General features: G+C 41.7%; 1 protein-coding gene across 2 annotated transcripts in view; it reads left to right on the top strand.

Moving 5' to 3' along the window:
- The window catches only part of CTTN (cortactin), a 211,206-nt gene that overhangs the window by 110,292 nt on the left and 77,018 nt on the right, over positions 1 to 23,896 (top strand). For both annotated transcript variants that reach the window (XM_086959558.1, XM_086959559.1), the window contains exon 5: positions 11,852 to 11,962. In XM_086959558.1, the coding sequence (XP_086815684.1) occupies positions 11,852 to 11,962 (111 nt within the window). The remainder of the gene's footprint in view (positions 1 to 11,851; positions 11,963 to 23,896) is intronic.

Raw genomic sequence — 23,896 nt, 5'->3', positions numbered from 1 at the left:
CAGAAGAGCTGTACACTAACTGACTTTCTGCAGCTATAATAAAAGTCAACAATACTTTCTGTTAAAATAGGTGTAGCTGGTTTCAGTCTGAGTCTAGTTCAGGATATTACTGTTCCAGAAAAACTGGTCCATCTACTGTTGCTACTAAGCAGCGTGGAATTAAAAAATAATTGGAAAGGGAAGGGTTTGCTGTCCGATTACTAAATAGGCTTCAGGTTATTCCTTAAATGTTTTTATTGCTGAAGTTGGTGAGTTAGATCGAGCACGTGATTTCAGTCCTCTTTTCTCCACCCTGCACAACACACTGCGAGTCAGGAGTAGAGTCGATTTAATTGAATCATTTGTGTTTCTTCTACCACATGCAACAAATCTTGTCCTTCATTGCCTTCTCAGAGTTCCTATTCTATTATCACATGTGTTTCTCCTTAGTCATCTTGAAATGGTTTTAATTCTCTAGCAGATATCTCCAAGTATCTCTTGTGTCCAATGCCTTTGTCATAGCTGATGCCTGCTGACACATGTTTGGCTCATGGGGTATCAGATCTGGTGAGTTTCATCAAGGCTCTGCCTTCAAACATCAGGCGGCTATCGACAGACTGATCATTACTTTTTAGGTCTCGCCTGCCGATGCGCTTGCGCATTCGAGCTGGCGAGAGATATAGGGGCTTATCCAGAGTTTAACCAAAGTGGCGATTTGATGCAGTGCACGTGCGCTTTTAGGTCAATGCGCAAGCGCAATGAGTTAAAATGCGCGTGCACAGCATCAAATCGCCAGCCATCTGTTCTTCAGCTTGGTGCCGCCAGCAGCTCTTTCCGCCCCGCCCCCTGCTGCATCAAAACGTGTGCTCTGACTCAGCCATTTCTCCTCCCCTTTCAGTTTCACGGCCACCAGGCCGTGTCTCCTGTTTTTTTACTTTTTTCCCCTACTTGTTTACTCTCTCGTCCTCGTCCTCTAGTTTCTCTTGTTAACACAGCAGTCGGTGTGGCAACTGAGGGCTTCAGACATGCAACAATTCTTAGCTCATTATCGCCCAATCCCTTACCCTGTCCTTGCATGAATATGGCAGCTGCACACTTTTGTTTGGTTCTGCATATCCGCGCGGCACACCGCATTTTATGTTTACATGTATCGGCATCTGATTCTTGCACTGCTGGCCCGGTCGGAAAGTGTTATGGTAAACATGTTGTTCCTGCTTACATTTCACATGATTTACCTTAAGCAGTCCACGCGGACCCAGAGGGCTACAGACACACTACAATGCTGGCCTCATTATTGCCCCACCTCCACCCCGTCCTTGCAAGAATATGGCAGTGGCCCACTTTTGTTTGGTTCGGCATATCGGCGTGGCACGCCGCGTTTTATGTTTACATGTATCCGCATCGGATTCTTGCACTACTGGCCCGGTCGGAAAGTGTTAAGGTAGCCCATGTTCCTGCTTACATTTCACATGCTTTACTTAAGCAAGAATATGGAGGCTGCCCACTTTTGTTTGTTTCTGCATAACGCAGAATGCCACGTTTTGGCTTTGCATGTATCAGTGTCTTATTCTTGCTCTGCTGGCCCGATTGGAGTGTGTTAAAGTAATCATGTTATTGATGCTTACATTTCGGGTGCTTTTCTTTCGTTCTATTATTTAATTAATCCACTACAAATGCACACGTATGCGTGCGACCCACCGTAGTGCCGAAGTCTGCCTGGGTGCATGTCTTTAGCGCGAGGAGTAAGTGCACAAAGGCACTCTGTGAGGAATGCACCTTTTAACAACACTCTAGCAGCACTTGCGCTCATCTGCCATTTGCTCCTTTTATCGTCTGCCTCTTCCTTCCCCACTCCTTGTTATTTGAAGGATGCATGCTCATCCCCACCGCCAAGGGTCTTTAAACCCAACAAGCGGAGCATTCCTAATTCCTATCCCTCCCCCCACAAACGAATTCCATGGAGACAGGGCCCCAGGCTGGGAGAGTACAGTAGTGGGGCTGGTACATGGGGGCTGGGAGGAGGACGTTTGTGCCAGCAGCGAACACCAGGCAGTGTCTCGTATTTTGTTAGAAAGGTTATCTTTTGAAAATATTGGTTTTCTCCTACCTTATTATGGTTACAAAATTCAAATTAAGTAGTACTTTTACTGTCTTAGCCAGGCTTCTCTTTGAGTGGGACTTTGGAAAGCTGTTGAACTGATTTTGGCACTTTACAGACCGCTATAAATTTGGCAGATTGGGACTGTAAATTGCGGGTAAAATAATGGCAATACAACGCCCGCCCACCTTTCCGGCTTCTAGTTTAGTAACATCCCATGATCTATGGTCCCTCATTTGACCACTTTGGATTTAAAGGATAACTGTTAATACACTGCGTTTAGTATATCTTTTTCATCAGCATGTTTTATGTGATTTTTGCAGCGCCCGGACGCTCACCGGCGGGGCTGGTTCATAGTCATTTTAATAGGTGCGTTGGGGTCGAATGAGGTCCTTCTGAGTCGGAGCTACACAGTTTCCTTTAACACACCCTCTCCAAATCGCCAGCCATCTGTTGCCCAGCTTGGTGCCGCCAGCAGCTCTTCCCGCTCCGCCCCCTACTGCATCAAAGCGTGCGCTCTGACTCAGCCATTTCTCCTCCCCTTTCAGTTTACGGCCGCCAGGCCGTGTCTCCCCAGCTTGGGCCCGCCAGCAGCTCTTCAAAGGATTTCTCCTCCCCTAATTATTCACGGCCGGCCGGCCGTACCTTCACTTTCACGGCCGGTAGGCTGTGTCTTTTTTTTCTTTTACTTCTTCATGGACTCCTCCCACCCTCCCCTCTCTTGCTAGTATGTCTTTGACATGTCCGTGGTTTCTTATACCCTACTTTACCTATTTTTTTGTTTTCAACACATTTCTCCCAGTCTTTCCCTTTCTGTTCTCCTTATTCATTAAGCGATTTTCCCTGAGTTTTCTGTTAGCCATGTTACTCTCCCATTATCCTTTTAATATGTATATTTTTGATTATCATCCGTTTCTATTATCCATCCTCTGATTTACTTTTTCTTCTATTATTATGGTCTCCCGTTCTCATTTTCTTCTGGTCCTCCTCTCTTTCAGCATCTCACTGTTTACCTTTATCATACGATCTTTTACCCCATCCCCTTTTTAAGTATACCAGTTTTTAGGAACTGGAATAAAAAAAACGATATAAGGTGAACCTACCTTCCTCTGCTCTCTCATTGTGTCCTAACATCCCACGCACTTGTGCCTGCATGTAAAATCAATCATCTCGCTGACTTAGAAGAGACCGTTAACACACCTGCTTTGGCCTTAAAAGATCACGCCCGTTTTATGTCCCGGTCCCCTTTTTACTCACAATCACAGGATGGGGCACCAGCTCAATTATTGCTTCTTAATAAGACTGCAAGTGCGCTAAAAATGCCAAATTCTCAGTTCGCGTATGAAAGGACCGATTCCCAGGGTTCTTGGCCAGCATCTGTGTTTGAAGTTACTGCTCGTTTCTCGTACCTGAATCACAATCCTTCCCTTTGAAGCCCAGCAGCAAGTGTTGTTGCTATCACTAGTGCAGCAGGTGCAGTGGCACCGACGCCGAACGGTTAGCAACTCCCGCTGCAGCCCCGTTCTTGCTGTATTTTAGTACCCACATGGTGGGCAAGTGTTACCCTTTTCTTTGGTTACATAAGGTAGCATGGAACTTAAGTTGTGCTTGCATGCTTCTGGTGTTCTGGGAATGGACACTCGTGTACTAGCGATGCGCTGTAGACTGGTTTTCTTTCATTCCAGTATTTTGCACTAAATGCAGGTGCACTGTCAACTTACCAACGCTGAAAAACGGGGTGCTGTAGCGGGCTTGACTTGCACAACACCGCACCTCATAGCTCACATGCGTGATCTTGTGCAAATGCAGCCTATAATCCACACACTGGTTCAAGAGCAGTTGGAAGTCTTTCAAGGCATTACAGATACATGATGTGGTTCACACTGTTCTAAATCTTCTCCACGGTTTTTTTGGTCATTGGTGGTAAACCTGTGCCGAAAGAATTCATTTTAGTGTTTTTAAAATGAAATTCTTCAATGAGCAACCAAACACCGCGTCTTACAAGTGCACCTGCGACCAGCGGCACGAGTGTCCTCCTGTGTCAACTTGTAGTTAGTTCGCGCGCGAGAAGCGGCCACCTAGTCCTCACTCTAACACAATAACTGCCTCTTTTAACATATACACTGGAGGATGTGTCTACTGTTTTTTTACTAGAGGAAACAGCGGTTCTACTGCGTTTACCTCTAACCCGCTGTATTTTCACCGACATGTCGTGGGAGTATTAATTTTGGGCGTTAATGTTCAACGCTGCATTAACCGCTTTTCAGGACTACAGGTGGGAGCACACCTATGGTAAATAGATAATTACATTACAACAGTGACATTTTCACGGACACTTATTTGGATCTGTCAAATAAACAAACGAGGATTTTCTTTTTTACTTTTCTTTAGTCAGAGCTAGGAGTGTGCACATTTCAGCGAGTTAGAAAAGACAAACGCTTCCATGGGTTGTTTGAACAATCTGCCCGCGGATGAGCTTTTAAACATTGTAGCATTCCGTCATTTGTATGGGGGCTTGCAGCCACTTTCCAATACATAATGCTTCCCTGACATTCCCTTTCTGAAAATAGCCAGCTCGCGTATGAGCTTTGATGTAAAATTGCAGCATTGGAGCCGGCATGATTTAAGATTCTGAACTGGGAACTGTCACTCTCGCTTAGTAAATTAGACTCCAAACATTTGTTCTCTTGTGCCTTCAACATGATAAGCCGGCTCGGCAGTGAACTTGCAAAGTAGACCAAGTCGTTTGGCTCAATTCTATGCGAGGGACATTGACTTTAGGAACAGAATGGAGCAGATTAGGCAACGCTTACTTACAGGGGAAAACTAAACATGTACCTTTACTAATGCTATAGATGTAACATTTGCTAATTTTATAACTATTGCCATTTCTAATAACAAAATTAATACTTTTATATTTTGAAAAACACACACAAATTAAAAAATATTTACATTTTCCACACCAAAAGTGCAAACTTTTCTATTTTAGCAAAAAATAAACAATCATTTTCAACACCAAAAACTCTAACTTTTCTATTGCGAGACCTATTGCATTTCCATTGCTTGTTAGAACTGTGTGGTTTTTTAGAACTGAACAAGACTCTTTATCTCTGTATCTAAATGTACCGGTCATGGTCAGCAGCCATTCATGACCAGTATGGGGTGAACTAACTGATGAAAGCCAATCTGAAGAACTAGATTTATGAAGGCACAAGCCGCGAGTAGCGCATTGAAGGCTGACACGCCCACCAAAGGAACGTTTACATTATTAGACCCAATATGAGGCTGCAAACAATAGGTCAGTGGAGACAATTGGTGACATCCACATGTTTATTAAACATATTTCTTGAGACCAAATATGTAGCAGCATCTGTGTGATGAACTGAAATTCCGAAAGTACTCTAACGGACAAGAATTGTTATGTTATTAATGAATTTTGTTTCAAATAAATGGATTATCTCTACTAGAGATTAATGAAAATATTGTCTTCAATAATTCCGCATCATTACTGTTGCCTTATGCACGGAGGATTGTTATGATGCGTGCAATCGTCTGATTATAACATTTTAGTGTCTCCTTCAAATAGGGGTGCTGGCGTTTTCCAGACACTTTACAAAGTCACACACAACCTCAGACATTTGTCACTGGACGGGTCTTTACTCGCTCCATCTATGGGGTGTGGAGGGGACATGATTTTGTCGCCTGCCTGGCACCTTCATGTGACTTCCTATGCCCGTTTGGTTTCAACATTACACTACAATCAGAATATACTCACCGCCTTGTATTTGTGGAGACGCATGGACATGCACTATTGTAGCCAATTAGGTCTGTCCACCTCCATCAGATCCATAGCACAGCTGCCTACTACAAAATAGACCAAGGATCCGACCGACTCTTGGTACCAAACAAACTGTACACAGAAGCCTTCTCCCGCTTAACCACCCCCTGGATGCATTCCCCTCCCCCCCCTCCCCTCCCTACACCCCAACCCCCTCCCAAAGGGCAGGAACATCTGAATTGCTTTCCGGGCACCATTTTATCCCCCACATGCACTCTGACCTCGCTTCTTTGCCACCAGGTGGCTGACTCCTCACACAGAACGAGGCCTGGTGCAAGGTTTTCAGGGTCATGGTGCGTCCTGGTCCTGCACCGCCATTTATGGTTCGCATCCTTGGCCACTGATGCATCTCCCAGGCACTCCCCTCTTCTACCTAGGGCTTCTCGACCGAGGTGATTGTGCAGTGTAGTGATGGAGAGCCTTCGCACTCCTGATGCTTCTGCCCTGGGATGCCTTCTGCCCTTGCTCTCCTTCAAAGGTGGCCTCAAAGCTGTGTCTGACGCTGTGGACACCACAAATGCGTGTTTGGACGGATTGCCTTTCTCCATTCCTCTTCGGGGCTGACTGTGCTGGCTTGGGTAGTCCACTGCTTTGTTCCGCCAACACCTCTATGGGCGCTCTGAAGGCGCCACAGGACTGATGGTACCTGACTCTACTCTCTGGTCTTCCAGCTGTTCACGTTCATTCATGTATGCTTCCCTAGCCGCTTTCAATCCCCGTCTCATTCTGTACCCCAGTATTTCTTTGTTGTATTTTGACATCTAAGAAAGTACTCCAGACTGAAGATCAATATTAGACACATCTTTACAGACGGAGTTAATATCCACAATGTGTGTTTTATTGTTGATCAGATATCTTATTGTTTACCTTTGCGAGCGTACTTGGGATATGCCTTGTGAACATTGACGCATAAGCAGCGATAACCATCACAACTAACGCACATAGTCTCATGTCCAGTATGTGCCATTCAGCCTCACACCTGGGTCCCTACGTGTTTTATTGGATCGGGTGCATTGGGACTTCCTTTATGAGGTAAATAAATTCTGATTTACTATTCCACTATTTTTGAAGACTTTTTCTGTCCTAAAACAATGCATATTTTAATACCATTATTTTTGCACAGAAAATATGAAGCTGCAGAGATGTATTATTTCCGTGAAACACATAGCGGACCTTGGCAGATTTCATAATGTGCGAACCTTTTTTTTTCTCTAAATACAGAGTTTAGTTAAAAGTATTTTGACATGTTCAGACTATGCAGAAATGACATTGTATTTTTCCCATTAAACCGAATTCTCAGTTTGCGTCCCATGGGATCGCGATCCCACTGCCAGGCACAGTGGTCCAATCTACCCATATTATCAGTGACACGACGACAAAAGCTCCTATTTACAGTTTCCTTTCATTTGCCTCCATATGTGGTTCTTTTTAACGTGACATCTGGAGATCCGGCTCTTGCACTGGGTGAGACCAAGCATTTCCGAATTCCTCTGCTTTTCAGACAAACCCTTTTCTTATACTCCATGTTTGGGCTCTGTGCCAGGAATAAGACAAAGAGATAATTTGGAAACCCTTCAAAACGGATGAATGCAGTGTTAGATCTGGAGTGGAGAAGCGATTTCCTACACAGCTGCAGAGGTGCAGTGTCCACACTTCATGTATGCCCAAAGGAGTGGCTGCCAACTGTGCAGAGTGGCCTACGGGTGCCCTTCTCTTCCTGATTGGCTGTTGTGCTGCGGTGACGCGCTTGCCGCTGTGACTAGTAAAGGTCTTAACATAAGGGCATAAACCTATGCCACTATAAGATCTCTGCCGTTTGCCAGTGTTCATACTTCAGAGTGTAGTATGTGCCCTCGCCGCTGAATTTCTGCCGATACCCCTAGGATGAAGGGTAGTAAAAATAAGTGTTTTTTTTTTGTTTTGACCTCATATAGCATAACACAAATATTACACAGTGGAGGACGCCACAGCGAAGTTATGATTCAGCCGCACTTTGTATTGGAAAGGCATTTTTTTTAATCTGGTAATAAATTTAGGCCATGGATGGTTTTGCACTAAATTTGCCTGTCTTCGAACTCAGTCGGCGTAGGTTTCCGCATACGAAGTTTCAAGAAGATCCATCCAAGGAAGAAAAAAGTTAAGGGGAGGTGGTGTTAAAAGTGTATTATTTCACATCTTAGCTCATGTAAATGTTAAAAGATGGAACAAAGACCAGTGATTATGTCAAACTTGGCATGAAAGTACAACGTTACTGAGATCAGGATGCGATTTTGATTTGATGTAAATCTATTCAGCAGCTTTTGAATCTTTTTTGTGTTTTTAAATAGGTGCTGGGGGATATAAAAGGTTCATACTTGATTTATGTTGTCAGTTGAAAAAACACTTTTTGATTTGCGTACAACTTTGCACCGTTTGACGAACATGCCTTTAATTGTCAGAAAATGCATTCAGATTGCTATAGGTATTTTTGATTTTGTGCGTATCCATAAAAGATGAGGTTGTCCTATTCAATATTGGTGGTCTTTCCCATAATGCATAAAGCTTCTTTGCTTGCCGGCGTGCGGCCCACTATGCCATCCTCTGGATACCTTGATTTTTCCTCCCGGACATAATCCGATAGTGTTTTTGTACCAGAGATGCGCTCGTGATCTCTGAATGAATGCCAATCTATGTGTATGTTCAGGGTGCTCACCTCACGCCACGTCATTATGGACGCTGTCTCAAGCCCTTAACTTTTCACCTGCAAATCACGTTTTTCAGGTGTTGTTCTAATTAATTCTCTTGAAGCAAAGCAAGACTACAACACCCAGAATGCATTCGGTGATCATACGAAAGTGCTGGACTGGAAACAGTAGTGCTAAAGACCTGGAAGGAGGTGGTTCCCTAGGAATGAATGAGTTAGTACTAATCCCAGTGAGCTCTGGGGTTTGTTATTAATTCTGTCGTAAGCCCCCTGTGTTGTGAGGGAGAGAGGACCCCAGCTGTGGTGTTTGTGTAGAGGTGAAGAAGACATGTGCTGGGCGTCACTGCCTTCCTGTTCTAGTATGGCGCGTGCTACTCTCTGCCTTCGAAGGTGGTTTTGGATTTGGGATGTAGTGTCATGCAATAACCACAGAGTAAGTTATTGGAGTTGAAGGAGATCCATAGCATTAGGCAGTTTGTTACCCGCTGTTCTCTTGTTGCCCCTTTACTGCCTGTGCTCCCCCGGCCCCCCCAAACAACCACACAATTGTGTGTTGAGAGATGCCTGCCTCCTCCTCCACTTTACTTTCTTTTATCTAAATGTCGCGCCACGCTGCTCCCGCGGTTCAGGACTCCTTTGTGCGCTGAAAGTCTCTTTCAATGTTTGATTTAAAAATACATTCGAACAGCTGCTGCTGATTGGCTTATAATGGATTCTTGCTGTAACTTCGTTTATTTTGCATCCTGCATCACAAAGCTTTTTCTCTAAGACATGGGGTTGTGGTGGGAGGCCTTGCTTTGTTATTTCAGAATACTGTCGACTCTGAAGAGAGGCAAACATTGGGTTTACTCTGCTCTAGGTTGACGAACATTAGCAAGCATTGGCAAAACCATTAGGACCATTCTATTAGCTTTGACTATGCCATATTGTTCAGCAGGGCGACTATTGCACAGCATGGCTCAAAGTTTGAAAAAAAATGCTGTGTCGCGTACCGCAGTTGCGGATAGCAGGAGGCAGCGAGCAAACGCAGACTCACCGGGAGAAGGACCGGATGGAGCAAGCTGCAAATGATGCACTCAGTAGGGTACCGCAACAAGAGTTGAGCAACATGAACGATGGAATAAAGAAGGGAGGGAGGGTGGCTGGGGAGAAAGGGAAAAAAAGCACTACAATGTAGCAGTAGTGTCCGCATCTGATCTTTTCCCTTCTAGTGGGTGGGTCGAGGGTATTCCTACAAGGGGGCGACAGGCAAACCTGGTTCAAAGGCGGGGGAGCAGACGCAACCGCAAATACAGGAGAGGCGCAGCTGCAATATATGCATTATTTAGAGTTCTTAAACAACAAAAAGTAGTTCCAAAAATCGCAAACAGTGGAAGGACCCAAGTACTTGGGAGATGCTCCAGGGGAGGGCCAAACACAAGAAAGGGTAGTGGCCGCCGCACAACTCACAAATTGGGAACAAAGAGCAAATAAGTGACATTAAACCAACCAGTTGTAATCCGTGCACTGGTGAAACTTATCGTATGTAAACCGACTGTCTCAAAAGCGACTGTTCTAGATAAAAAAAAATGGCAGCATCCTAGTTCAAATGGCAGGTTTTGGTGCATCATGTCCAGGTCTCAAGCAGGCTCATGGTTTTACAGCTGTTTGTTGTAAGTAGATTTTCATTAAACGTCCACGTCCTAAATAGAAAAGCAGCATTTTAGTTTTGTGATCAATATCTTACAGCTCATATGTTACTAGTTCCATCATCCCTTCTAAAAAAACTTTTTTAATGTCCCTGTGATCCTCCGTTGCCATTGTATCTGGGAGTTAGGGGGCCATATACTCTGTGGTTGCAGGGGTTTATCCTGTGGCCTTGAGTGAAGTTATTGTTACCCCCACTGTGCTTTGAGAGAATAGGGTCCTCCCCTTTGGCACACTTTGATGTATGGCCTATGAAAAGGAACACTCATCCCTTTTGTGAAATTGCCTAAATTATCCATCTGGTGAGGAGGCTGAAAAATGGTCACTCATCTCCAGGACTTTTGAGGCATCTTGGCAAAAAAAATGGTGCTGTGATTCTGGCGCTCTGGGGACCCGAGTTGGTCAGCAGATCTATTTTTGATCACACCGGCAAGGGAGCAGCAGTCTGGAGAGGCGTAGGGGCTAGTTGGTGGGGTTTCAAGACAACAAGGGAAGGTGTGTGGCTCCCTCTAGTACATGTGGAGTGTTCCAGTGTGCAGGCATCCTCTCCTTCCATGTTGAAGATTGTCCTAATTGCCCCCGTCTTCCTACTGTAGCTGGAGGCCCAGCCTACTACCAATTCATACTCTTTCATACCCGGCCTCTTATCAGTCTTGCTTGCCTCCGACACTACGTGCACCCAATAAAACGTCTAAAAGTCACCTTTCTAAAAACGTTCTATATTTGTGATGCAAATGTATGCTTAAATTTTCCATCAACCATGGTTTATAACTCCTTTTAAATGTATCCACATTGATGGCCAAATTCCCTACATGCTTTGTTAGGTGCAGTGTTTATATTTGCTGTTAAGCGAAATAAACGTAAATAATGCCTGCCAGAATGTGAGGGCCCTTCCTGTCATCCTTTCTGTCCTTGGGCCTTCATGAGGGACCTGGTGACATGTAGGGCACGGTCACCCATCGCCCTACTCTAGCTAATTGAACAGTGTTCTATTATCTCCATAGAGCGTCTCCAATAATACCAGTTTCCCAGCAGGGTAGGCATCTCGGTGAGTGTCTTGGTTGGTTTCATGTTTATGCTACAGATGTGTGGCCCATGGCAATGCAAGGGTTGGAATGTATTAAGAGTTTGTTTTATTGGTTGCAGTCAGGAACCCGTCTTACACAGTCCTGTTTTTCTTCTATCCGTTCTCTTTTTAGGTAATTGTGTGTCTCATTCTTCACCGCTCTTTGCTAGTTTCTCATTCGTATTTCTGTCTGACTCTAACGTTCTCTTTTCTACATGTTGTCTTTGTCTATTTAGAGAAGTCTTCAAAAATAGTTAAGAAATGATACATGGATATTGGGAAACTTTGCATTGTGGATGAACTAAAGTGCACAAGTGTGCAGTGGTGATCTCTATTCATTTGACTGAGATTTAGCAATCCTTGGTTGTGCATGTTGTATCTACAGCCATGTGCGATATTTTAACACCTCATTTTGTAAACGGATTTCAGTTGTGATGTGGACTGAATGACCAGTTTGCTGTGAAAATAATTTAATTTTAACGTTTTTAATCCTCTCTTCAGTCCGCTGTTGGCCATGAGTATCAGACGAAGCTCTCCAAACACTGCTCTCAAGTCGATTCGGCAAAGGGTTTCGGAGGCAAGTTTGGTGTACAAGTAGACCGAGTGGACCAGGTAAGTCCGTTGTGTGTTTTTTGACCTGCCAGGGACCTCTTTTTTTTTTTTTTTTTTTTTTGTCAAATCATAAAAAAAATCCTCGACTCCTAGTGTGCACTTAATTAACTTTGAAAATGTTATGCATTGTTTTATCGCTCCGCCAGGAAGTTATTGATTCTTCCGTTTGCCTTAAACGTCTCATCCCAAAGATATGGAGGCATAGATTTCAGTAGGCGGGATTTGCAAAACCGTTAATTCAGCGGATTTTGTGAAATGACATTTTAACCCTACTGCCAAGGAGTGGTTCAGAGAATGATGGCTCCGGCTTGAGATAATTTTATTTCGGTGCAACATGAACCTTTATAGAAATCGAGTGCTTATGCCATTTCCCAAAATAATTTACTTGTTTCTGTTGGATTTATATCCCAGTATGCACACCGCATTAGTGGAAGACTGAATCCTTTTCAGTGGTATTTCAAATGTCTAATCACAATACCGTTAAATGGAATTGCAAGTCAAATGTACCTTTGAACCCAACAGTGTGGAGTTTAAAACTGCCCCCTACTGCAATATTCAAATCGGGTGACCTAAGAGGCTACATATAATCCCTGAAGTAAGAAATCATGCGATCTTGATCGACCGTGTCAAAAATGCGTGCATCCAGGGCACGGCTCTTACATGGATCAGATCCTTCCTGCACCAGCGCTCTGTCAGTCCATCTGTCCACTTTTCAGTCCCCTATACCTCACTTTCCTGTGGTGTCCCTCAAGGCTCTGCCCTTTCGCCCCTTTTATTTAATCTCTACATGCAACCCCTTATAGTTTCTCTCCGTCACACCCCGGTCACTATCTTCAATTATGCGGATGATTTACAGCTGATTTTTCCTATTGATTCCTCTTTTTCTTCCTGTGTCAATTTCCAATCCACCATGCTTGCCATCTCTGAGTGGATGCATTTTAGCCAGCTGAAGCTCAATCTCAGCAAGACGGAGTTGGTGTTGACAGGAGGGTCGGCCAATCCTTGGAGCTCTAGTTTTTGGCCCCCTTCCCTTGGCCCCCCGCCCTGTCTTGTCAATTCGGTGAAGAGCCTTGGTGTAATTATATCTAGTGATTTATCTATGAGGCCTCAAATCAATGCTGTCACCTCTTCCTGCTTTTTCCATCTACGCAGGATCTGCAAAATTCGTAGGTTTCTCACTACTGAGGGACTCATACTTGTCATCATGGCTCTCGTCACCTCCCGTATTGACTATGCCAACTCCCTCTATGCTGGGATTCCTGCTTACCATCTTCATCGGCTTCAGCTGGTACGAAATCAGGCGGCCAGACTGATCTTTCAACAGCCTAAGCACCAACATGTCTCGCCCCTGTTGAGGAGATTGCACTGGCTCCCAGTAGCCTCTCGATGCATTTTTAAACTGGGTTGTACTGTTTTTAAGGCACCTCTTGCTCTTGCCCCAGCTTTCACCTCCCTTAGCCTCAAGCGTCACATTCCCTCAAGAAATCTCCGGTCCTCCGCACACAACCTCCTAACTATCCCCAGGTATAAACGCAAAAAGCACGGAGGCTCTTGTTTCTCTTTCTTCGCCCCTGCACTGTGGAATTCCCTTCCGACTACAATTCGAGTCTGTCCTAATTACACCTGTTTTCGCAAACTACTCAAAACTCATCTCTTCCAGTTAGCCTACGAGTAACCCTGCTGCTTGACCCCTCTGCTTTTGTCTATGAGCGCCATGAAACCGTCTGGTGACAGTGCGCGGTAAAAATGATTTTAACATTACATAACAGGAAGAAGAGGGAATGGATGAAATATCCATCACTAGGTGGCAGCGCTAAACAAGATAACAAAAAAACACACTGCCTAATAGTAACGAAAAAGAACTCCTAAAGAGGCTATAACCAGGGCAAGAGGTGAATTGCTGTTGCCCATGCCGAAAGTGAGTTAATTGAAATGGGAGGAAAGAAAATGTACTCCCTGTCCAGAGAATTCAATCATTAATACTCCTTAGTTTTGCACACCCTAGTCTGCCCTTCTAGGTACTACTCCTGTAGATGCCTCTGAAAACGAAGCCAAATGATCACCAGAGCACAAGCCGCCAAGATATCTAGGCCGAGCCTGCTCGGACTAGATCATGGGGTGGTCTTGGATTTATTGTTGATATTAAATTAAATGTATTGCGTTAAATTGGGACATGGAACTGGGGCATGGAACCGTACCACTTGACTTGCGTGCCTACTCCTGATAGATATTGGTTGCCAACGTATAGAGCTGGTGGAAATCGACTAGTGGACTGCAAAGCCCTACATGGTGGTGTTGTCTTCTCTTCTGTAAAGTTCTAAAACATCTGGCTAAAAACATGTTTCCCTTGTATTCTTGATTGATCGCTCATTGGCCCCTACAATCAAATAGTCCTTTTTCTCACTTTACAGAATCTATAACCCAAGTTGTTGATGACACTAGTAGTTTGATATTTTAACAATTGTGTGAGTAACACATTCTCATGACTCCCACACATTTTGTAACTTGCTACTCGTGGCGACCTTGTCTATTGTCGCTTGTGTGAGAGTGAATAATTCCCATGGATGTTTCTTAATCAATTACTTAGAATCGGGGCAACTCAATCATAGTCGTTGTCAGCAGAAATCCAGACGTATCATTTGTCACTTTAAAAAACTGTTAAAACAAGCAAACGAATGATAGGTCTACTAAACAACTAAGCAAATAACTTCAGTCTTAACTTGAAACTAAGTCTCGAGTGTAATATATGAAATCTAATCAAGGTTGGGGAAATCCCTAGTTATATCTTGTTGCAAAAAGTGTAACTGTGGCAGTAGTGCATCCAGCTTCTGGCATGAGGAGGCATTATCACTACCCTGTCGATAGTTTGTGGGCATCGTTTTACACTTTAGTTAAAAATATTGCACCAACTTGTGTGAGACAATTATGTGTTTCACAACTACTTGAGACTGTTAGTTAGCAAACAAGGAATACACCCATAATTGCTTTAGTGTTGCCTACAGAGGGAGGGGGTATCCCAGTCGCTGGACTTTAAACTCTGCTGCAGGAGATGCGAGGTCTTGGGGCATCACTGTCAAAACCATGATGGCATGAATCGCTTCTGAGCAAGATTGCTACCACGTGACCATGCTACTCCACAATTCATCTGCGGAATGCTGTAAAATACATTTTATATTGAGGCACTGGTTATATTGAACCAGCAAAGGGACTCGTATCTTTCAATATTGTGCGCTTCCGGCAGGCAGTAGCTTTCCACGTCCGGCATCTAGCAGCATTTTGGGTATTACATGGTGAAGGCACCACTTTCTGAACCCATGCATGCGTCTGACACTGCCCTCTTCTCCAGGAACAGAACTTTTGCCAAGTAGATGATTTGCAAAAAGTCAGAGAACTTCGTATTTTATTCGTAGACGTGTCTTCAACATTGCCATAAGAATAAGGTATTTTTGAAATCACATGCTTCCTAAAGGTCAGATTTGGTTGCAGAGTTCTTCCAAAGAGCTCCGATACTGGTAGAAAGATGTCCACTGATGGGAGAAGGGGTTTACGAAATTGCACCTGTAGGAATAGAGGATGCAAGAGGGAGGTTGCTATACTGTTCCTATGTAGGAGAGGGGAAAGTTTAGCTGTCATGACCAAAGGTGTTTGAATGGCACCTTGGGGCATCCATTGTGTTGGATGTATTTGCCTCACACACCCCGAAGGATGTCATGCTTCATCATTGGCGTTTGCTCCTCGTCGGGGAGGCGGTGCAATCCCCGACGGGCTCACCTCAAGAGGGGCTCTTTGGCGGAGATCTTCTATCCAACAGCCTTATGGTGAAGTGGGGGTGTGTGGGCAGGATGGTGTGTGATGATGGTATGATTGCTAAAATGTAGCTAGGGGTACCGGAATTCACTTTATTCTGGGGGACCCCCGGCTGCAATTAAAATGTGGGGCTAGCTTGCTAGGTGTCAACAGATTAGGTTGAGTGACACTAGAGAAGACTAGAGATCAAAGTGGTCGACATGTTTCTCGCATAGGGTCAAGTTACCCGCGATTCATCAGGACCTTACAAAAAGTGAGGGAAGGGAAAACATGCTCGTGTCATGTATGTGGTGTATGTTACCTCTGTGGGGTCTCCTATGCCTAAAGGTCAGGGACTAAATGCCACATGAGGGTCGGCGGGATTGGACATCAGGGGTGAGCCCATTAGGTGAGGCTCAGCAAGCCTGTGTCCGCGCTGTGTGACCTACCCGTATCCGCCGAGCTCGAGTAGAATAGGACATAAGCCAGGCGGGGGAAACAACAGTTAAAACGCAACTATTACAACGGACTACTTTTACAACGCAACTACTACAACGCAGGATCCTTTACAACGAATGCCTTTACAACGCATGACATTACATAGCAGATGCTATTACAACGCATGCCAATACAATGTAAGTGTAGGTAAGTTTTTCTTTTTATGTAAACTTTTATTTAATTAAAAAAAAAAATTAAATTTATTTAATATTAATAATTTAATCAATATTTACAATAAAAATAATTATTAATTAAACAAGTACTTTAAATAAATTAATTTTATTAATTTTAATATTAATTTAAAAAAGTTCTAAAAGTAATTTTTACACCTACATTATCCAGCACTTACTCTACTATTACACCCCCTTGGAGTAGAATAGTAATTTTAACCCCTACACTATCCAGCACTTACCCTACTATTACACCCCCCTGGAGTTAGAATATTATTTTTAAACACCTACACTATTTTAAAATAAAATATTTATATATAAACACATTAAAAAAAAATTATTAAATAAATGAAATATTTATTAATTACAATTTTATTAAAAATTATATACTTACGTTGTCATGGCATGCGTTGTAATAGCATCTGCTATGTAATGTCATGCGTTGTAAAGGCTTTCGTTGTAAAGGATCCTGCGTTGTAAAAATCGCGTTGTAATGGTATGCAATGTGAAAGTATGCGTTTAACGTCATACATCCGCCAGGCGGTGCAGTTTTATTTGAATCTGAGCAAGAGGTATTGTAAAAGCTATCGTATTCAGATGAAGAGTGCTTTGCTTTCGACACTGTTAGCAGTTGTTTAATACCATTAAAGAGGAGTGCCCAGAGCCCAATACAATGGCACCAGTCCGTATTAAGTGTCACAGGAACTATGTAGAGCAGCTGCCAAGTAACACATTTGTATTGCCCCCAATTGCCTTTGCATTGACTAGAATGCAAGACGCGAAGTGTACAATAGCTGGGGGTGGGTAGTGGTTCTAGCAATTTATTAAGAAATGCATCCACTTTATCCCCACATGCTTAGCAAATGCTATTTACTACTCATGGCGTCACATTCAGGCTGTATTATGGTCATTTGTTGCCATTATTTCACACTATTAAGCATACAGTGCTTTATCAAATTAGAAAGTGCGTCTTATGCAACATTCCTTTAATCAATGGTAAACTAAACCTAACTTTTATTTCCCTTGCATTATTTGGTATTTATGTTTTTATTTTATTAAAATACTTACATAATACTGGTTGAGGCAAATTGCATCACATTCATAATGCTACAGATACCAGTTCAGTTGGTTACCAAGAAAGAGCAAACAGTGTGGTGCGGCTCTGTGCCGTTTTATCATTTTAGGGCCACATGTACAAAAGCATTTTAGCGGTCGGAAATTGCCTGATTTGTTTCCGACCGCAAACATACTTTTTCAGATGTACAAAACAAGAAAGGACGTGTTTGGGGCATACCTTCCCTGTACTGAAGTGCATTGCTATGGATGAATGTTTTCCGACGGAATTGCGCTTGCAAAATATTAATTTTTTTACTGACCCCTCATTTGCAAATGGGAAGGGATCTCTAAGGAACCCCCGCCCCTTTGTGAATGATTAAATCAGTATTTTTGAAGAGCAGGTATAAAGAATTAAACTTACACATAACATTTTATATTTTGAAACAAATCTCGTTTTTTGTGTGCGTGTGTGTGCGTGTGTGTGTGTGTGTGTGTGTGTATATATATATATATATATATCAGCACAAATCTTCAAACCTCCACTGCACAGCGGCGAGAGAAGAGACAGACCCAATATATATATATATATATTACCTACTGGCAGTCGCCAGTAGGTATATATAGTTAGGATTTTTTCTCTATGGGATTTTTGAAAATTCTAGGTCTAATAACTTTGGCGTTTGTGGACGGAATTGGCTGAAATTTTCAGGAAAATGGAACATTTTGTTTCTGAGCAGCCCCTGACAATTTGGGGGGGTTTCATCAAGGGGGGGGCCGAGAACAAAGGGGGGTCCCAAAACGCGTTTTTCCCATGTTAATTTCCATAGGGCGGTTGGCCTCACTTTTAGCTCGAACGGCTGAATGGTTTTGCACGAAACTTGGCAAAATTGTAGGGACTGTTAGCCCGATGTGCCTTTGCTAGGTCTCAATATATGTGCTCCAGTGGATTTTGAGTAATTTAGGTTCAAAAAAAGATATATATCTGGGCGGAGCCTAACCACACATCTGATCTGATTGGCTGTCAGCACTTCATCCAAGAAGTGTTGGCAGCCATCTTGGGACCAATATACATGATAGCACCTCATTAAAAAGCATTGTAGTTAATAGAGGGTTTTAGGACTTTAGTTACATTATAAATCATTTGTTGATGGTACCATACTCGTTTTAGGAATTGTGGTGGGTTCTAAGGTGATTTTACCATGTGAAAAAACCTTCTGCTGTGATATCATGAATATTGTTTGAAAGAAAACTAATATCTCATGATTTTCCAACAGTGGTTTGGAAGGGGATCTATAAGCTAAACTGAAAGCATATTTTCTGTAAATTCACATTATCTTTCTCAGTCATGTGAAAATGAAGTCTGACATTCTCAGTAAAACATGTACATCCAACAAGGACAGAGACTGTCAGTTGATTCCTTTGTGTTCTACTGCAGCCTCCTAGAGTGTTCTAAAGAACAACTAGAGCGCTAACAGTCCTACTTATTACAAAGGTATGGCACACCTGAAGCCATCTTGATTGGAATAAAGTGGTAACTCTTAAAACATTTAATTTAAAAAGAAACAACATGAGGGGGTATATTTTGCCATAGAAAGTATGATTAGTGCTGCAGAATGAAAAATTAGGGCACATTTTGAGTGACTTCTCAAATCCTTTTCTATTTCATTAAAACATTCTGACATGCAGTCTCCCAAAATGGCCACCAGAGACAAGAGCCCAGATGTAGCCCAAGTATAGCCCAATGACAGAATGTCCCAGAGTGTTCTAAAGAACAACTAGAGCGCTAACAGTCCTACTTATTACACACCTGAAGCCATCTTGATTGGAATAAAGTGGTAACTCTTAAAACATTTAATTTAAAAAGGAACAAAATGAGGGGGTTTATTTTGCCATATGAATTATGATTAGTGCTGCAGAAAGAAAAATTAGGGCACATTTTGAGTGACTTCTCAAACCCTCTTCAATTTCATTAAAAAATTCTGACATACAGTCTCCCAAGATGGCCACCAGAGACAAAAGAGCCTAAATGTAGCCCAAATATCACCCAGATGTACCCCAAGTATAGGCCAATGACAGAATGTCCCAGAGTGTTCAAAAGAACAACTAGAGCGCTAACAGTCTTACTTATGACAAAAGTATGGCACACCAGAAGCCATCTTGATTGGAATGAAGTGGTAAGTCTGAAAACACTCAATTTAAAAAGGAACAACATGAGGGGGTTAATTTTGCCATAGAAAGTATGATTAGTGCTTCAGAAAGAAAAATTGGGGATCATTGTGAGTGACTTCTCAAATCCTCTTCTATTTCATTAAAAAAATTCTGACATGCAGACTGAAACATGCACTTTGAATACCAGCAGCAAACGTCCCTGGTGAGCAGTAGCTTTACTACAGTGATCTAATGTGCAACTAGAGTGCTAACATTCAGAATTTATGGCAAATGTGTGACACATCTGAATGCCTTCTTGATGGAACCAAAGTAAACAAGCATTGAAAATGCAATAGATCTCGCCCTCGTTTAAGTTAAAGCCATTCTGTTTGTAATGAGGTGGCTTTTTAGCTTTGCTTTTATTAGTGTTTTTTCAACTTTCATGTAAATAACATGCATCTGTATGCATATAAGTATATGTATGCATGCATTTATGTTTGTATTTATATAGATATACAGATGATATATGTTTATATATGTATGTATATATATATATATATATTCACTGAAAAAACCATAGGTTATAGACCATATATAGTTAGGAATTTCCATTTACAAAACCTTGAAAATTCACTGAAAAAACCATAGGTTATAGACCATATATAGTTAGGAATTAGCATTTACAAAACCTTGAAAATTCACTGAAAAAAACATAGGTTATAGACCATATATACTTAGGAATTCGCATTTACAAAACCTTATTTTACTCACACAAAACCATTGAAATTCCATATATAGTTAGTTGCACTAACTATATATCGCGCACCCGCAATCCACTGCTGATGATGTCACATATTACATCATTCATGACATGGTCAGTGACATCACTGATGACATCACTAATGATATCTCAAATGACATCACTGATGACAACACCCAGTGACTGTATGTTTCTGTAAAGTTAAAATATGTCTTACATATTGAAGAATGAGTGGATGTATAAGTGTCTGGATGAAGGATTTAGTAGGTGCATGACTGACTGTATGAGTGAGTGATTAAATGTGTCTCACTGAGTGCATGGGTTAGTGACTAAACTGTCTTAATTTGTGCATCATTATGTCTGTTGTTCTGTAAACTGTTGCATGTGTTGATAAGTAGCTATATGAGTAACTATATGGGTTATTGATTGGTTGCCCAAGTATTTGTAAGGGAGACTGAGTGTGTGTGTGGGTGGCTGGGAGGTGTATGACTCTGTGCATAGATGTGTGAGCAGTTGATTCACTAGATGTATGGTTTCAAAAGTGCATGTGGAAACAGCTGTATGGGCGGTTGACTGTGTGCATGAGTGTATTGGTGAGTGAATGCATATCTCAGTGCTACATGTCAAAGTAAGTACATATGTAAAACACAGTACATGTGAGAGTTGACATATATAAATAACTGTGCATAAGAGCCAGTGAATGTGTGAGTGGCTGTATGGATCATTGTGAACTTGTATCAGGGATTGTATAAGAGAGTAAATATGTGTTAGTATATGTTTGAATAAGTAAAGTTTGTATAACTGTATAGTTGAGGAAATGGAGGTGTGATTGATTCTTTGCATGACTGACTAGGTGTGTGAGTAACTCCATGGATGAGTGACAGTCTGTGAGTGTCTGTTTACACTGATTGTATCTAAGGTTATATTAGAGTCTGAAGAGGTTCATCGTATTATCACATGAATGATATCATCAGTGATGTGATCAGTAATGTCAAATGAGATGTCATCAGTGATGTCATCAGTGATGTCATCAGTGATGTCATCAGAGATGTCATCAGAGATGTCATCAGAGATGTCATCAGAGATGTCATCAGAGATGTCATCAGTGATGTCACTGACCATGTCATGAATGATGTAATATGTGACATCATCAGCAGTGGATTGCGGGTGCGTGATATATAGTTAGTGCAACTAACTATATATGGAATTTCAATGGTTTTGTGTGAGTAAAATAAGGTTTTGTAAATGCGAATTCCTAAGTATATATGGTCTATAACCTATGGTTTCTTCAGTGAATTTTCAAGGTTTTGTAAATGCTAATTCCTAACTATATATGGTCTATAACCTATGGTTTTTTCAGTGAATATATATATATATATATATATATATATATATATATATATATATAATTTATTCACTGAAAAAAACATAGGTTTTACACCAGTTAATGTACCTGGAAATTTTACTGACATAAAACCATTGAAATTCCCACGATATAGTTAGTTGGACTCACTATAACTTGCGCGTGTAATGCACTGCTGATGACATCCCATATTACATCACTCATGACATGGTCAGTGACATCACTCATGACATCACTGATGACACCATCCTTGTGACATTGTGACTGACCTCCTTTCACTGTAAAGTAACCCTTCAAACACATATTCAAAAATAGAAACTAACATTTTCAAAAAGGTGGAGATGCCTATACCAGTTACAACAACCAATTCAGTAATTCCACCATTTATATACACATCCACTCATTCACCAACAGTTCTATATAGTCATGCATACATATACTCACTCATATGTAGTGAGACACCTATACAGCCGTTAACACACCGACAGTCTTCCAAAAGTTGCTCACACACATACTCACACATGCAAATAAACTATTGAACATCCATTTTTTTGCATATACAGCTATACACACACTACCACCTTACTTCTAAGGAAACTTACACATACTTACTCTCTTAAACAATCACTTATAGAAACACATACTTATTAAAACAAGAACTCTTTCAATCTCTCACTCTCACATATACTCACTTATATACACCAATACTCACATATACTAGATTAAAACATATGTAGTTATTGATAAAGACACTAGTAAGACAGTCATTCAATTACTAACACATACATATACACACTCATTCACACATACAGTCCGGCACATATGCTGTCTTCAAAACACATACAAACAGTGAGTCATTCATTGATGCATCTATGTGCTAAGTAACACCCCCACCAAATCATACAGACACTTATACTGATGCTAAAATCTAATAACCCATATACACACACATGTAGCTACTCACCAACCCATGCAGCCACTTATACACAAAGTGAAACACTGATACAAACATTTAAATATTTAAACAATACTCGCTAATATATGTATTCACTATGATACACTTAATAAGCCAGTTAACCAATCAATTTAAAAAAAAAAAACATCCATTAAGACATTTATTGAAACATTTATTCTTCCATCGAGCTTTACATATACATATATAAAACATATTTATTTTTCAGAAAGACACGCATTCACTGGATGGTGTCATCAGTGATGTCAAGAGTGATGTCACAGACCATGTCATGAGTGATGTAATATGTGATGTCATCAGCAGTGCATTACACGTGCAAGTTATAGTGAGTCCAACTAACTATAACGTGGGAATTTCAATGGTTTTATGTCAGTAAAATTTCCAGGTAACTATAACTGGTGTGAAACCTATGGTTTTTTCAGTGAATTTGATAGGTTTTTTAAATACTAATTCCTAACTATAACTGGTGTGAAACCTATGGTTTTTTCAGTGAATTTCAAAGGTTTTTTAAATGCTAATTCCTTTCTATATCGAGTTTCTAACCTTTTTATTTTTTTTACAATTTGCTGTTTTGTGTATTTTTTTTTTTTTTATATATAATTTTTTTCTTTTGCGCTCTGGGCGAGCGCTCTGGTAAGCTCTCCGGTAAGCTAACCGGTAAGCTCACGGGAAAGCGCACCCAGAGCGCTACTTTCGTTCGTGAAAAAAAATATGAATGAAAAGTTAATAATGCAAAACATTTGGTACCATACAAATAAAATCAGTTTTTTTTAATAAGGAAAATGATTATGCATTTCCGTAAAAGTTTGATGACGTCACTTCGGCGCGCAACGTAAGCGCCCTCGGAAGCGCCTACGTTCGCGCCGCGTAAACGCACCCGGAAGCGCCTACGTTCGCGCCACGTATGCGCCCCGGAAGCGCCTACGTTCGCGCCGCGTAAACGCACCCGGAAGCGCTCCGGAGCGCGCAGCGTAAGCGCGTCGAGTCATGTGACCTTAAAATAACACTTTTCATTGGTTGCTAGCAGTTTTTTTTACAAAGAATGAAATCCCCACCCATTTCCTTCACTTCTTCTTTCACTTTTGTGACTGAAAGACCTGCCTTTTTGCTCCAGGATATTTCTTGGTTTTACAATGGCTGCCAGACAATCCAGCAGTGAGGATGACCCAGAATTCATTAA

The sequence above is a fragment of the Lissotriton vulgaris genome, chromosome 2_2 (genome assembly GCF_964263255.1).
Source record: "Lissotriton vulgaris chromosome 2_2, aLisVul1.2, whole genome shotgun sequence".
Lineage (NCBI taxonomy): Eukaryota > Metazoa > Chordata > Amphibia > Caudata > Salamandridae > Lissotriton > Lissotriton vulgaris.
Note: the sequence above shows the minus strand (reverse complement) of the source record. Positions and strands in the feature narration are given on the sequence as shown.